The 16,236-nt window shown below is 50.8% G+C and overlaps 1 protein-coding gene across 1 annotated transcript; it reads right to left on the bottom strand.

Annotated features, from left to right (window-relative positions):
* Positions 1 to 295: 295 nt before the first annotated feature.
* Positions 296 to 12,682, bottom strand: LOC144677368 (uncharacterized; the record flags this gene model as incomplete). The annotated part of the gene is made up of 4 exons (XM_078537505.1): positions 296 to 381; positions 2,544 to 2,660; positions 7,346 to 7,633; positions 12,389 to 12,682. Coding segments are annotated over 4 exons (779 nt in total), but the record flags the coding sequence as incomplete, so codon positions are not given.
* Between the last annotated feature and the right edge of the window lie 3,554 nt (positions 12,683 to 16,236).

The raw sequence follows: 16,236 nt of genomic DNA, 5'->3' as shown, positions 1-16,236 counted from the left end.
AGTTTGGCTTTTTCAGTCTTCGCGTCCAACAGACTGGGGGTAAAAACATTAACCTTGGGCCTGATCGCGAGAGGATCCCAAGTTGCAGCGGGCGCTTGTTACACGAGCGGCCAACGGCCATTCCAATTGGCGACCTCTAAATCTACATCTGGGCAGCGAGTATAACTGAAGGCCAGAGGGATACTGCTCTGCCGCACAGAACAAATTCTACCCCCAACCCTTCCCCCCACCCCCCCACCTCCCACCAGCCCCCAATATCTTCACGGGTCATCCAAATACAGTACGTAAAAATAGTGTCCATTTAAAAAGGAGTATCATCATCGATAGCTTCGATATGTGTCACGTCGTCGAGAAGTCTTTCTCGCACGTAAATCCTGTATTCTGTGGGCGGGAGAAAGATCGTGTTAATAGAGTTGTAGACAGAGTTGTTTAGAAACATAGGAAATGGAAGGCAGGAGTGGGTCATTCGGCCCTTTGAGTCTGCTCCGCCCTTCAATAAGATCATGACTCATCCCCTATCTCAACGTCATCATTCCGTTCTCTCCCCACACCCCTTGACACCTTCGGAGTCCAGAAATCTATCTATTTCCTTCTTAAATATATTCAGCGTCTCGGCCTCCACAGCCTCCTGTGGTGGAGAATGGCACAGGTTCACTACCCTCTGAGTGAAGAAGTTTCTCCTCATCTCAGTCCTAAATGGTCTCCCCCAATATCCTGAGTTTGTAACCCCTCCTTCTAGAATACACACCCCCTCCCAACCCACTCAAGAGGAAATATCATCCCTGCATCCAGTCTGTCTAGCCCTGTCAGAATGTTATATGTTTCAATGAGATCTCCTCTCATTCTTCTAAGCTCCAGTGAATAAAGGCCTAGTCTTCAAACACAACGTACAAAGAATTATAGCCAGTTTGATTAAAACATAACATGAAATAAAAACATTTTTCAAAAACTCATTTTAGGTGGATGTAACCATCGTTGACCATCCAGGGTTTTGACCCAGCCGACAGTGAAGGAACGGCCGATATATTCCCAAGCCGGGATGGTGAGTGACTCGGAGGGGAACTTCCAGGTGGTGGTGTTCCCCATGTGTCTGCTGCCCATGCCCTTCTAGGCGGTAGAGTTGACGGGTGTATTTTTTTTTTGGAACTTTCGTGGGATGTAGACATCGTTGGCACGGCCAGAAAGTGTTGCCAGTCTCTAATTGCCCAACCTTGCTAGGGCGCTTCAGAGGGCAGTTAAGAGTCGACCACATCCCTGTGTGTCTGGAGTCACATGTAGGCAAAGACGCCAGACTTCCTTCCCTAAAGGACATCGATGAACCAGGTGGGATTTCCCGGCAATCGACGACAGTTTCATGCCAAGCTTTATCTTCCTGATTTGTTAACCGAACTAAAATTCAACCAGCGTCTGTGACGGGATTTGATCCGATTCCCCAGAGCGTTGCCCTGGGTCTCTGCGTTGCTAGTGCCACCACCACAGTACACCAGCTCCCCTAGGAGGTGCTGTCGAAGGGGCCTTGGTGAGTCACTGCAGTGAACAAAGAACAAAGAAAAGTACAGCACAGGAACAGGCCCTTCGGCCCTGCAAGCCTGCGCTGATCATATTGCCCGTCAACTAAAACATTTTGCACTTCCGGGGTCCGTATCCCTCTATTCCCATCCTATTCATGTATTTGTCCAGCTGCCTCTTAAACACCACTATCGTACCTGCTTCCACCACCTCCTCTGGCAGCGAATTCCAGATACTCACTACCCTCTGCGTAAAAAACTTGCCCCTCACATCCCCTCTATAGTTTTCTCCTCTCATCTTAAATCTATGCCCCCCTAGTAATTGACTCTTCCACCCTGGGAAAAAACTTCTGACTATCTACTCTGTCCATGCCACTCATCATTTTGTAAACTTCTGTCAAGTCGCCCCTCAATCTCCGTCGCTCTAGTGAGAACAATCCGAGTTTCTCCAACCTCTCCTCATGGTTAATAACCTCCAGACCAGGCAGCATCCTGGTCAACCTCCTCTGCACCCTCTCCAACGCCTCCACATCCTTCTGGTAATGTGGCGTCCAGAATTGCACGCAATATTCCAAGTGTGGCCTAACCAAGGTTCTACACAGCTGCAGCATGACTTCCCAGCTTTTATACTCAATACCCCTGCCGATGAAGGCAAGCATGCCATATGCCTTCCTGACTACCTTACCCACCTGCGTTGTCACTGTGTGGGACTGGGGGCGGGGGGGGGTCTGAAATGCATTTGTTTCAATGCGAGAAGTATAATTCCACTGGAAGGGACAAGGCAGCGCATCTTGTCGATGGTACACACACGGCTGCCACTGTCCGTCGGTGGTGGAGGGAGTGAATGTTTGTGGATGGGGAGCCAGTCAAGCGGGATTCTTTGCTCCGAATGGCGTTGAGCTCCTTGCAGGATGACCAGCCGCTGACCTACAGTGGGGATCACACCCTAAGAGTGAACTTGGTCCTCTCGTCGCAACATATGCGATGCAAAGTAGGGGAAGTAATAAAGACATGGACAGAAAGTATCCATCTTACCACGTTTGGTCTTGCAAGTCTTCGGCTTTCTGAAGTAATACACGGAAAGGACCAGAATCATGAGGAGTATCAGCGTAGCTAAGAACCAGCCAACGATTTTCTTCACATTCGGGGAGGCTACAATGACATTGAGAGAGAAAGAAAACAACGTGGGTCATTTTTGACTGTATCAGTTTCATTGTTTATTTGACGCCAAACACATTGAACACAATTGCATCCATGCATCTGTCTCTTGCATAAGGTCCCTCGGCCGCCATTGCTGTGATCAGTTGTGTATAGGAGGTGGAAGACGTTAGAAGCTTTATCAGTTAATGTGCTGAGATGGTGTGATGGTCATTCTCCATCTGCACACTCCTCTTGTTCATCTCATTGGTCGACCTCAGTTCCCTTCAACGACAGCACGGGGGTACTCGGAGTGTGTCATACACTTAGTGCTCACCTTGTCAGCACCTTAAGCAGTGCACATCCAAGTAAAATTGGCCATTACACTTGCTAACCATCTCCCCCATTATAGGTTCTTCGCAGCTACCGTACGAAACAACTAGACTCTAGAGTGCCCAATCGAGAGGGCAGTGTGTGTCGGGGTGAGTGTGTGTGTGTGGGGGGGGAGTGAGTGTGTGTGTGTGTGCGTATATATGAGGGAAGTGTGTGTGTGTGTGTGAGAGAGAGAGAGGGAGGGGTGATTGTGTGTGTGAGTGTGAGGGAGAGAGTGAGAGGGCATGTCAGTGTGTGTGTGTGTGTGAGGGAGAGAGAGAGAGGGCATGTGAGTGTGTGTGTGCACGTGCATGCATGTGAGGCATGAGTGTGTGAGGGTTGAGTGTGTGCGTCTGTTTGTGAGGGTTGAGTGTGTGTGTGTGTGTTTGTGAATGAGAGGGGTGTGTGTGTATGTGTGTCAGTGAGGGGTGAGTGAGTGTGTGACTCAGTGGTGAGTGTGTGTGTGTGCATGTGCATGCATGTGAGGGGTGTGTGTTTATGTATGTGCATGTGTGTGTGTGTGTGTGTGTGAGGGGTGAATGTGTGTGTGAGAGGGTGTGTGTAAGGGTTGTTTGAGTGAGTGTGAGTGAGGGGTGTGTGTGTGTGAATGAGGGATGAATGTGTGTGTGAGAGAGTGTGTGTGTAAGGGTAGTTTGCGTGAGTGTGTGTGAGGGATGTGTATGTGTGAGAGAGAGAGAGAGAGGCGTGTGAGTGTGTGTGTGAGGGGGAGAGTGAGAGATACTGAGGAGAGTGTGTGTGTGTGTGTGTGTGTGTGTGTGTGAGAAGCGTGTGTATGTGTGTGTTTACATAGGGTGGGACAGGGGGTGACTGTGTGTGTGTGAGGGATGAGTATGTGTGTGTGTTTGTCTGTGTGTGTGTGTCTAGGAGTGTGTATGTGTGTGTTTGCGTAGGGTGTGATGGGGTGAGTGTGTGAGTGATGAGTGAGTGTGTGTGAGTGATGGGTAGAGTGTGTGTGTGAGTGATGGGTGAGCGTGTGTGTGTGTGAGGGTTGAGTGTGTGTGTGTGAGTGATGGGTGAGTGTGAGTGTGAGTGATGGGTGAGCGTGTGTGTGAGTGATGGGTGAGCGTGTGTGTGTGAGGGTTGAGTGTGTGTGTGAGTGATGGGTAAGGGTGTGTGTGAGTGATGGGTGAACGTGTGTGTGTGAGTGATGGGTGAGCGTGTGTGTGTGTGAGTGATGGGTGAGTGTGTGTGTGAGTGATGGGTGAGTGTGTGTGTGAGTGATGGGTGAGCGTGTGTGTGAGTGATGGGTGAGCGTGTGTGTGTGTGAGGGTTGAGTGTGTGTGTGTGAGTGATGGGTGAGTGTGTGTGTGAGTGATGGGTGAGCGTGTGTGTGAGTGATGGGTGAGCGTGTGTGTGTGTGAGGGTTGAGTGTGTGTGTGTGAGTGATGGGTGAGCATGTGTGTGTGTGTGTGAGGGTTGAGTGTGTGTGTGAGTGATGGGTAAGGGTGTGTGTGAGTGAGGGGTGAGTGTGTGTGTGAGTGATGGGTGAGCGTGTGTGTGTGTGAGTGAGGGTTGAGTGTGTGTGTGTGTGAGGGTTGAGTGTGTGTGTGTGTGAGGGTTGAGTGTGTGTGTGTGAGTGATGGGTGAGTGTGTGTGTGTGTGAGTGATGGTGAGTGTGTGTGTGTGAGTGATGGGTGAGTGTGTGTGTGTGAGTGAGAGTTGAGTGTGTTTGTGAGTGATGGGTGAGAGTGTGTGTGTGAGTGAGAGTTGAGTGTGTGTGTGAGTGATGGGTGAGTGTGTGTGTGAGTGATGGTGAGTGTGTGTGTGTGTGTGAGTGATGGTGAGTGTGTGTGTGTGTGTGAGTGATGGGTGAGTGTGTGTGTGTGAGTGAGAGTTGAGTGTGTGTGTGAGTGATGGGTGAGTGTGTGTGTGAGTGATGGTGAGTGTGTGTGTGTGAGTGATGGGTGAGTGTGTGTGTGTGTGTGTGAGTGATGGTGAGTGTGTGTGTGTGAGTGAGGGTTGAGTGTGTGTGTGTGTGAGTGATGGGTGAGTGTGTGTGTGTGTGTGAGGGTTGAGTGTGTGTGTGTGAGTGATGGGTGAGTGTGTGTGTGTGTGTGAGGGTTGAGTGTGTGTGTGAGTGATGGGTGAGTGTGTGTGTGTGTGTGAGGGTTGAGTGTGTGTGTGAGTGAGGGTTGAGTGTGTGTGTGTGAGTGATGGGTGAGCGTGTGTGTGTGTGAGGGTTGAGTGTGTGTGTGTGAGTGATGGGTGAGTGTGTGTGTGTGTGTGAGGGTTGAGTGTGTGTGTGAGTGATGGGTGAGTGTGTGTGTGTGTGAGTGATGGTGAGTGTGTGTGTGTGTGAGTGATGGGTGAGTGTGTGTGTGTGTGAGTGATGGTGAGTGTGTGTGTGTGAGAGGGGTGGGTTTATATGTGTGAAAGGGAGAGTGTGTGCCTGAGATGGTTATGTGTGAGTGTGTGTGTGTGTGTGAGGGGAGTGTGTGTGTGTGTGTGAGGGTTGAGTGTGTGTGTGTGTGTGTGAGGGGTGTGTGTGTTGTGTGTGTGCGTGTGTGTGTGTGTGTTGTGTGTGTGTCAGTGCCTGTGTGTAGGGAGAGTGAGAGGGAAGGGACACTGTTTATGTCTGCCTCACTCCCAGTCTCAAGTGTTCTCATTCACACTCACCCCACCACACACACTCTCACCCACTCTGTTCACTTTTTAAACATCTTGACAATTTACTCTTTTGACATTTAAATTTTGCTCAGAAAATTGTATATTTTCATGTGTCTGCTTTTTTAAATTTGATTTTGTCCATCGCTTCTCAACCTTGTTTCCAAACCCTCCAGAGAACTGACTCTCCCTGTCTCAGTAAACTCGTCCACAAACATTCTCAAATTCCACCACGGGACATTCCCCACTTGCCTGGATGGGTGCAGCTCCCACAACACTCAAGAAGCTCAACACTGTCCAGGACAAAGCAGCCCCGCTTGATCGGCACCCCATCCACAAACATTCACTCACCCCACCACCGACGCACAGTAGCAGCAGTGTGTGTACCATCTACAAGATGCACTGCAGCAACTCACCAAGGCTCCTAAGACAGCACCTTCCAAACCCACAACCACTACCATCTAGAAGGACAAGGGCAGCAGACACATGGGAACACCACCACCTGGAAGTTCCCCTCCAAGCCACTCACCATCCTGACTTGGAAATATATCGGCCGTTCCTTCACTGTCGCTGGGTCAAAATCCTGGAACTCCCTCCCTAACAGCGCTGTGGGTGTACCTACACCACAGGGACAAAATCCTGGAACTCCCTCCCTAACAGCACTGTGGGTGTACCTACACCACAGGGACAAAATCCTGGAACTCCCTCCCTAACAGCGCTGTGGGTGTACCTACACCACAGGGGACAAAATCCTGGAACTCCCTCCCTAACAGCGCTGTGGGTGTACCTACACCACACGGACAAAATCCTGGAACTCCCTCCCTAACAGCACTGTGGGTGTACCTACACCACAGGGACAAAATCCTGGAACTCCCTCCCTAATAGCGCTGTGGGTGTACCTACACCACAGGGGACAAAATCCTGGAACTCCCTCCCTAACAGCGCTGTGGGTGTACCTACACCACACAGACAAAATCCTGGAACTCCCTCTCTAACAGCACTGTGGGTGTACCTACACCACAGGGACAAAATCCTGGAACTCCCTCCCTAACAGCGCAGTGGGTGTACCTACACCACAGGGGACAAAATCCTGGAACTCCCTCCCTAACAGCACTGTGGGTGTACCTACACCACAGGGGACAAAATCCTGGAACTCCCTCCCTAACAGCGCTGTGGGTGTACCTACACCACAGGGACAAAATCCTGGAACTCCCTCCCTAACAGCACTGTGGGTGTACCTACACCACAGGGACAAAATCCTGGAACTCCCTCCCTAACAGCACTGTGGGTGTACCTACACCACACGGACAAAATCCTGGAACTCCCTCCCTAACAGCACTGTGGGTGTACCTACACCACATGGACAAAATCCTGGAACTCCCTCCCTAACAGCACTGTGGGTGTACCTACACCACAGGGACAAAATCCTGGAACTCCCTCCCTAACAGCACTGTGGGCGTACCCTAAACCACAGGGACTGCTGCAGGTCAAGAAGGCGGCTCATCCACCACCTCAAGGGGCGATTAGGGACGGGCAATAAAAGCTGGGCCCAGCCAGTGACGCCCACACCCCCTCAGTGAATGAGGAAAAGTCAGTGTTATCTGGCTTGACATTTGGTCAACTGCTGCTGAGCACAAGAACATGAAGAATGCCTGGTGCCTTAGTTTACCAAGAGCGTTGATGGAAAGTTGAATCTCACTCACCTGGAACAGCGACTAGGACAGACTCGGTGTAGGTGGAGTTGAACGATCTACCCTTGACTTGCACCTCGTATAAACAGACGTAGCGGCCAGCAATGTTGCCATCGCTGTTATTCAACGGAAACGTCGAGGTGAAATTCAACACTTCCGCGTGTTGAACTTGCCTAGACCCGCTGGCATCCAACTCCAATAAGTACATTGTGCCGTTCCCTGTGTTGTTCTGGACCGTGCAGTTGATGAGATTCATCCCTCTGACGGTGAATAAGGCTATATTGGGAGTCTGCAGGGGATCTGTTTGGATGAACATGCAGAAGAATCAATAACCGTGCGGCAGATAAAGGCAGCGGCTACTCGAGCAGGTCAGAGGCTGGGAATCCTGCGGAGAGTCACTCACCCTCCTGACTCCCCCAAAGCCTGTCCACCATCTACAAGGCACGAGTCAGGAGTGTGATGGGATACTCCCCACTTTTCCTGGATGAGTGCAGCTCCCACCACACTCGAGAAGCTCGACACCGTCCGGGACAAAGCAGCCCCACTTGATCGGCACCCCATCCACAAACATTCACTCCCTCCACCACCGACGCACAGTAGCAGCAGTGTGTGTACCATCTACAAGATACACTGCAATAACTCACCAAGGCTCCTTCGTCAGCACCTTCCAAACCCACGACCACTACCATCTAGAAGGACAAGGGCAGCAGACACATGGGAACACCACCACCTGGAAGTTCCCCTCCAAGTCACTCAACATCCTGACTTGGAAATATATCGGCCGTTCCTTCACTGTCGCTGGGTCAAAATCATAGAACTCCCTTCCTAACAGCGCCATGGGTGTACCTACAACACAGGGACAAAATCCTGGAACTCCCTCCCTAACAGCACTGTGGGTGTACCTACACCACAGGGACAAAATCCTGGAACTCCCTCCCTAACAGCACTGTGGGTGTACCTACACCACAGGGACAAAATCCTGGAACTCCCTCCCTAACAGCACTGTGGGTGTACCTACACCACAGGGACAAAATCCTGGAACTCCCTCCCTAACAGCACTGTGGGTGTACCTACACCACACGGACAAAATCCTGGAACTCCCTCCCTAACAGCACTGTGGGTGTACCTACACCGCATGGACTGCAGCATTTGAGTTTGTGTATGAATGCGTGAGTGTGTGTATTTGCATGAGACAGAATGCGTTTGCATGTGTGTGTGAGTTGTGCGTATTAGTGTCTGTGTGTGGGGGCCTGTGAGTGTGTGCGTGTGCATGTTTATGAGAGTGCGTGTGTGAGAGAGAGGGACTGTGTGAGAGTGTGTGTGTGTGTTTGAATGTTGGTGTGTGTCAATGGGTAAGTGTGCATGAAAGTGTGTGTGTGCGAGGACGTGTGTGTTTGATTGTCTGTGTCTGCCAATGTGTGTTTGTGTGTATGAGAGAGTGAGTGTGTGTGCGTGTGTGTGAGTGTGTGCGTGTGTGTATGAGACTGTGTGTGTGTGTATGCGAGTGTGTACGTGTTTGAGCGTCTGTGTGTCAACGTGTGAGTGCGGATGAGAGGAAGTGAATGAAAGTGTGTGAGAGAGAGAGTTTGTGTCTGTGTGTGAGAGAGAGAGTGTGTGTGTGTGTGTACGTGTGTGTGAGAGAGAGAGTTTGTGTCTGTGTGAGAGAGAGAGTGTGTGTGTGTATGTGTGTGTGAGAGAGAGAGTTTGTGTCTGTGTGTGAGAGAGAGAGTGTGTGTGTGTGTATGTGTGTGTGAGAGAGAGAGTTTGTGTCTGTGTGTGAGAGAGAGTGTGTGTGTGTACGTGTGTGTGAGAGAGAGAGTTTGTGTCTGTGTGTGAGAGAGAGTGTGTGTGTGTACGTGTGTGTCTGAGTGTATATGTGAGAGAGTGTATGAGAGTATGAGTGTATGAGAGTACGTGTAAACGTGACAGTGTGTGTGAGAGATCGTGTGTGTGTGTGCGTGTGTGTGTGTGTGGATGATAGGGAGTGTATCTGTATGTTTAAGAAAGGCTTATATCTTCCCAAACCTGCTGCACTCCACAGAATCACACAGAGTGCAGAAGAGGCCCTTCGGCCCATCGTGTCTGCACCGACACGTGAGAAACACCTGACCTACCTACCTAATCCCATTGACCCGCACTTGGCCCCATAGCCTTGAATGTTATGACGATGCCAAGTGCTCATCCAGGTACTTTTTAAAGGATGTGAGGCTAACCCGACTCCACCACCCTCCCAGGCAGCGCATTCCAGACCCTCACCACCCTCTGGGTCAAAAAGCTTTTCCTCACTTCCCCCCCCTAAACCTCCTGCCCCCCTCACCTTGAACTTATGCCCCCTTGTGACTGACCCTTCAACTAAAGGGGAACAGCTGCTCCCTATCCACCTTGTCCATGACCCTCATAATCTTGTACACCTCGATCAGGTCGCCCCTCAGTCTTCTCTGCTCCAACGGAAACAACCCAAGTCTATCCAACCTCTCTTCATCACTTAAACGTTTCATCCCAGGCAACATCCTGGTGAATCTCCTCTGCACCCCCTCCAGTGCCCTCACATCCTTCCTATAATGTGGCGACCAGAACTGCACCCAGTACTCCAGCTGTGGCCTCACCGAGGCTCTATACAACTCCCAACATGACCTCCCTACTTCCCACTATTCAGCGCAGAAACTGCGCATGGAGCAATTTTCAAACTCCCACGACGCGAAACAGGATTGATCCCATCCGCGCTCGAGCCAATCGAGGCTGTTTAGGTGGATATTCCCATCTCCTCCAAATTACGCACTTGCCTCTCAACTTCCCCGGGGAGTTCCCAACACGTGCGGTACGAATTCGAGCTCTCTCTCTCTCTCTATTTCTCTGCTCTCCCGCTCTTTCCTTTGGCTCCCTCCTTCTGTTACCCTTCCCGTGCCCAGGGCCAACACCGATTGGTGAAAACTGGGCAAGCCCTCGGAGCAATGCAGTATGACGGTTAGCCGACACTGTTAGGGGCCTCCGCAAGGTGCTGACCTGCGCAGCCGTGGGACCCGCTGCCCGGCGGCAGCAAAGCAGGCGGCCCGGGTTTGCTGACCACCTTACGCTTTGTGGGATCTTGCTGTGCGCTAAGGTGCTGCCTCCCGCCTGCATTGCGGACAGGAAACTTACTGAGTGGGACGTAACATCAGCTTGTGAGGCTCTGAGATTCAGAATGTCTCTTTTTTAAGATAACCCACCACCTCTCCTTTGTTTTTATTTTCCTCTTTCCCAGCTTTCCTCCCTGCGTTCTTTTCCTTTCTTTATTTCATTCTTACTTCCTTCATTATTTGTTTCCTTCGTTCCTTCTTTCTTTATTACTTTTTCCCTTCCTTTTTCTCCATCTTCCTTTCTTCCTTTCCTTTTCTCTTTCTTCCTTTTTGCTCTCTCTCTCTGTTTCTGCCTCTCTCTCCCCCTCTGTCTCTCTCTATCTGTCTCTCTCTGTCTCTGCCTCTCTCTCTCCCCCTCTGTCTCTCTCTATCTGTCTCTCTCTGTCTCTGCCTCTCTCTCTCCCCCTCTGTCTCTCTCTATCTGTCTCTCTCTGTCTCTGCCTCTCTCTCCCCCTCTGTCTCTCTTTCTCTTACTCTCTCTCTGTCTCTGCTTCTCTCTCCCCCTCTGTCGCTCTCTATCTGTCTCTCTCTGTCTCTGCCTCTCTCTCCCCCTCTGTCTCTCTCTCTCTGACTCTCTCTCTGTCTCTGCCTCTCTCTCCTCCTCTGTCTCTCTCTATCTGTCTCTCTCTGTCTCTGCCTCTCTCTCCCCCTCTGTCTCTCTCTCTGTCTCTCTCTCTGTCTCTGCCTCTCTCTCCCCCTCTGTCACTCTCTCTCTGTCTCTCTCTGTCTCTCTCTCTGTCTCTGCCTCTCTCTCCCCCTCTGTCACTCTCTCTCTGTCTCTCTCTGTCTCTCTCTCTGTCTCTGCCTCTCTCTCCCCCTCTGTCACTCTCTCTCTGTCTCTCTCTGTCTCTCTGTCTCTGCCTCTCTCTCTCCCCCTCTGTCTCTCCCTCTCTGTCTCTCTCTCTGTCTCTGCCTCTCTCTCCCCCTCTGTCTCTCTCTATCTGTCTCTCTCTGTCTCTGCCTCTCTCTCCCCCTCTGTCTCTCTCTATCTGTCGCTCTCTCTCCCTCTGTCTGTCTGTCACTCTCTCTCTCTCTCTCTGCCTCCCACTCTCTGCCTATCTCTCTGTCTCTCTCTCTCTCTCTCTCTCTCTCTCTCTCGGTCTCTTTCTCCTTCTGTCGTTCTGCCTGTCTATCTCTCGATCTTTCTCTCTCTTTCTCTGTCTCTCTCTCTCTCTGTCTCCCTCACCCTGTCTCCCTCACCCTGTCCCACTCTGTCTCTCCCCCTCTGTCTCTCTCTACCTGTCTCTCTCTGTCTCTGCCTCTCTCTCTCCCCCTCTGTCTCTCTCTCTATCTCCCTCTCTCTCTCTGTCTCTCTGTCTGTCTCTGTCACTCTCTCTCTCTCTCTGCCTCCCACTCTCTGCCTCTCTCTCTCTCTCTCAGTCTCTCTCTCCTTCTGTCTGTCTACCTGTCTATCTCTCTCTCTATCTCTCTCTCTGTCTCTCTGTCTGTCTGTCTCTGTCACTCTCTCTCTCTCTCTCTCTCTGCCTCCCACTCTCTGCCTCTCTCTCTCTCAGTCTCTCTCTCCTTCTGTCTGTCTACCTGTCCATCTCTCGATCTTTCTCTCTCTCTCTTTCTCTGCCTCTCCCCCTCTCTGTCTCTTTCTCTCCCTCTGCCTACCCCTCTGTCTCTCTGTCGCCCCTTCTCTCTCATTCCTTCTGTCTCTCCCCTTCTCTCTGCATCTCCCTTTCTGCCTCTCTCTCTCTCTCCCTCCCTGTCTCTGTCTGTCTCCCTCTGTCTCTCTCCCTCCCTCTTTTTTTTGGTTTCTCTCACTCTCTCTTCGCCATTTTCCCTCGATTTGCCTCAGCCTGAGTCACATTCAGTCGCCCCACCGTCCATCTTCCCCTTCCGTATCTATCACCCCCACCCACGCCACGCGTCCCCTTCAGGTGAGCGCGCATCGGTACCCGAGCAGTGCTTGTAAAACGTCTCCCCTGCTCACCTGTCACGGCGATGTGCACCGAGGCATCGAGGGAAGAATTCGCGTACTCCCCGGCCAGCTGGTTCCCGTATTTGCAGCTGTACCTCCCAGCGCCCTTGGAGGTCAAGTTGGCCACTCGCACACTGGCGGAGTTTCTCCCGGGCCCGATGTCACGATGGGTCAGGAAGGAGCCGTCCAGGTAAAAATCAATCCCCCGGCTGGTGTTGCGTTCCCAGATGGTGCAGGTAACATTAACCGACTCTCCTTTGAGGAATACACTGTAGTTGGGCTCCAGCAGGATGGTGGGTCTGACCCCTGGTGGGGGAATAACATGGCGGACGGAAGCAGTTAGAGAAAAGGCTAGCAGTTCCGGGAAGGTTCACCGGACGGATACCAGGACCAGGCTGGACAGGCTCAGCTTGTATCCGCTTGGAGTTCCTACTCGAGAAGAGATTCTCCCGCAAGAGGAAGCACCCTCTCCACACCCACCCTGTCAGGACCCCTCAGGATCCGACATGTTTCAGTTAAGTCACCCTCTTACTGATCTCCCAGTTACTGTTCATTCTAGTTCGATAGCATCACTAACTGGCTTTCACATCAACCGTGCTGGGCCCAGTGATCTGACGAGTCCTATAACTAGGGCAGGCGAGAGGGCTTTAAACTAAATAGCGAGATGTGGAGTTTTAGAGAGTTAAACAGAAAGGTTGAGGCAGGGCGGGGATATATTTCACCAAGGAAGAACAGTGTTGCAAGAACCTTGCACCATCGGTGGTTAAGGAAGTTAGTGATGCCATCAAATTGAAATGAACAGTAACTCTTTCAAGTTATCGACAGATCGCATGTAACTCTTTCGAGTACAATCACAGTTCTTGGTTTCCGGGAGTGGGACGTGAACCCACAACCTTCTGATTCAAAGGCGAGGGTGCTATGAACTGAGCTACAGCTGACACAGTAGCCGGGAGGACAGTAAGAGGTGGCTTCATTGAAACATTTAAGATCCTGAGGGGGTCTTGACCGGGTGGGTGTGGAGAGGACATTTCCTCTTCTGGGAGAGTCTAGAACGAGGAGTCGCTGCTTAAAAATTAAGGGGTCCCCCCATTTAAAACAGATGAGGAGGTTTCTCTCTCTCTCTCTCTCTCTCTCTTTCGGAGGGGTCGTGAGTTCCTGGAACTCTCTCCCTGAAAAGGGGCAGGGAGAGGGCGTGATCTTGAACTACTTCCCCTCACCAAAGCTCAGCGTTGCCAATCTGGCCCCAATGGGAACCCAATGTCCTCCGCATCACCAGCCTGGGACTGACACCCGGGGTGGGGGTGGAGGGGTGGGTGCGGCCATTACTGAGGGAGTGCAACATTGCCGGTGGAGCTTTTTTCTTTGGATCTTGGCTCAGGCCTCTCAGCTAGAGGTTCAGAATAAAGCACCACGCCGCTACCCAAACAAGAGCGGCGGAATTCCCTCAAGGATATCAGTAAGATCGAGAGAGCGCGGAGAAGATTTACTAGGATGTTGCCGGGACTTAAGGAGTTGAGTTACAGGGAAAGATTAAACAGGTTCGGACTTTATTCCTTGGAGCGTAGAAGGATGAGGGGAGATTTGATAGAAGTTTACAAAATGGTGAGGGGTAGAGACAGAGTAAACGCGAGTTGGCTCTTTCCACTTAGATTAGGAGAGATAAACACGAGAGGACATGGCTTTAGGGTGAAAGGGGAAAGGTTTAGGGGGAACTTCTTCACTCAGAGAGTGGTGAGAGTGTGGAACGAGCTACCATCTGACGTGGTAAATGTGGGCTCACTCTTTAAGTTTTAAGGATAAATTGGATAGATACATGGATGGGAGAAGTCTGGAGGGTTATGGACTGGGCGCAGGTCAATGGGATTAGCGGAATAATATTTTGGCACAGACTAGAAGGGCCGAATGGCCTGTTTTCTGTGCTGTAGCGCTCTATGGTTCTAGGGTTCTTCAATGTCCAGTCCAATATTGTATTTAAGTAGTGAAGGGCAAGTGGGGTCAGCGCTGTCTATTTTGCAATCTACATCAATTACCCAGGCGAAGAGACTGACCATAATGCAGCCATACTAGGCTAGGTGGGAATACCAACATATGGAAAAGGAGCAGGAGGAGACCACTCGGCCCCTCAAGCCTGTTCCGCCATTTAATAAGACCGTGGCCGATCTGATCGTAACCTGAAATCTGCATCCCACCTCCCTCTCCCCCCCCGATAACCTATCACCCCCACCTTGCTCATCAAGAATCTCTCCAACTGCAGCTGCAAAATATCCAAAGGCTCAGCTTCCCAATCCTTTGCAGGAAGAGAGTTCCGGAGACTCACAACCCCCTGAGAGAAAAAAAATATTCTCCTCATCGCCGACTTAACTGGGGACCCCTTATATTGAAGCAGAGACCCCTGGTTCTTGATTCTCCCACAAGAGGAAATATCCTCTCCACATCCAGCCTGCGAATGGTGTTGAACATTGCGCAATATCAGGGAACATTCCCGCTTTGGACATTTTGATGGAAGGAAGGTCATGGATGTAGCAGTGGGTTAAAACTCTTTCGAGTTATCAACAGTCACAGATTGCAACTCTTCCGAGTACAATCACAGCTCTTGGTTTCCAGCAGTGGGACATGAACCCACAACCCTCTGATTCAAAGGCGAGGGTGCTATGAACTGAGCCACAGCTGACATCTCTAAGAAGGGGAACTCTTTCGAGTTATCAACAGTCACAGATTGCAACTCTTTCGAGTACAATCACAGTTCTTGGTTTCCGGGAGTGGGACATGAACCCACAACCTTCTGATTCAAAGGCGAGGGTGCTATGAACTGAGCCACAGCTGACACTTCCAGCAGTGGGTTCAAATCCCACTCACAGGATTCAGTTAATGATCGGCGCTGGGACCCCAGCTATTCACAATATATATTAATGATTTAGGTGAGGGAGCTAAATGTAATATCTCCAAGTTTGCAGATGACACAAAGCTGGGTGGGAGGGTGAGCTGTGAGGAGGATGCAGAGATGTTTCAGTGTGATTTGGACAAGCTGAGTGAGTGGGCAAATGCATGGCAGATGCAGTATAATGTGGATCAATGTGAGGTTATCCACTTTGGTTGAAAAAACAGGAAGGCAGATTATTATCTGAAGGGCTATAAATTGAGAGAGGGAAATGTGCAATGAGACCTGGGTGTCCTCGTACACCAGTCGCTGAAGGTAAGCATGCAGGTGCAGCAGGCGGTAAAGAAGGCAAATGGGATGTTGGCCTTCATAGCCAGAGGATTCGAGTACAGAAACAGGGATGTCTTGCTGCAATTGTACAGGCCCTTGGTGAGACCACACCTGGAATATTGTGTGCAGTTTTGGTCTCCTTGTCTGAGGAAGGATGTTCTTGCTATAGAGGGAGTGCAGCGAAGGTTTACCAGACTGATTTCTGGGATGGCGGGACTGACATATGAGGAGAGATTGAGTCGGTTAGGAATATATTCACTGGAGTTCAGAAGAATGAGGGGGGAATATCATAGAAACCTATAAATGTCTAACAGGACTAGACAGGGTAGATGCAGGAAGGATGTTCCCGATGGTGGGGGGAGTCCAGAACCAGGGGTCACAGTCTGAGGATACGGGATGGACCATTTAGGACTGAGATGAGGAGAAATGTCTTCACCCAGAGAGTGGTGAGTCTGTGGAATTCGTTACCACAGAAAGTAGTTGAGACCAAAACATTGTATGTTTTCAAGAAGGAGTTAGATATAGCTCTTGGGGCGAAAGGGATCAAAGGTTATGGGGAGAAAGCAGGGAACAGGCTATCGAGTTGGATGATCAGCCACGATCATAATGAATGGCGGAGCAGGCTCGAAGGGCCGAATGGCCTTCTCCTGCT

This window comes from Cetorhinus maximus, unplaced genomic scaffold (assembly GCF_964194155.1).
Source record: "Cetorhinus maximus unplaced genomic scaffold, sCetMax3.hap1.1 HAP1_SCAFFOLD_2482, whole genome shotgun sequence".
In the NCBI taxonomy this organism is placed as follows: domain Eukaryota; kingdom Metazoa; phylum Chordata; class Chondrichthyes; order Lamniformes; family Cetorhinidae; genus Cetorhinus; species Cetorhinus maximus.
Note: the sequence above shows the minus strand (reverse complement) of the source record. Positions and strands in the feature narration are given on the sequence as shown.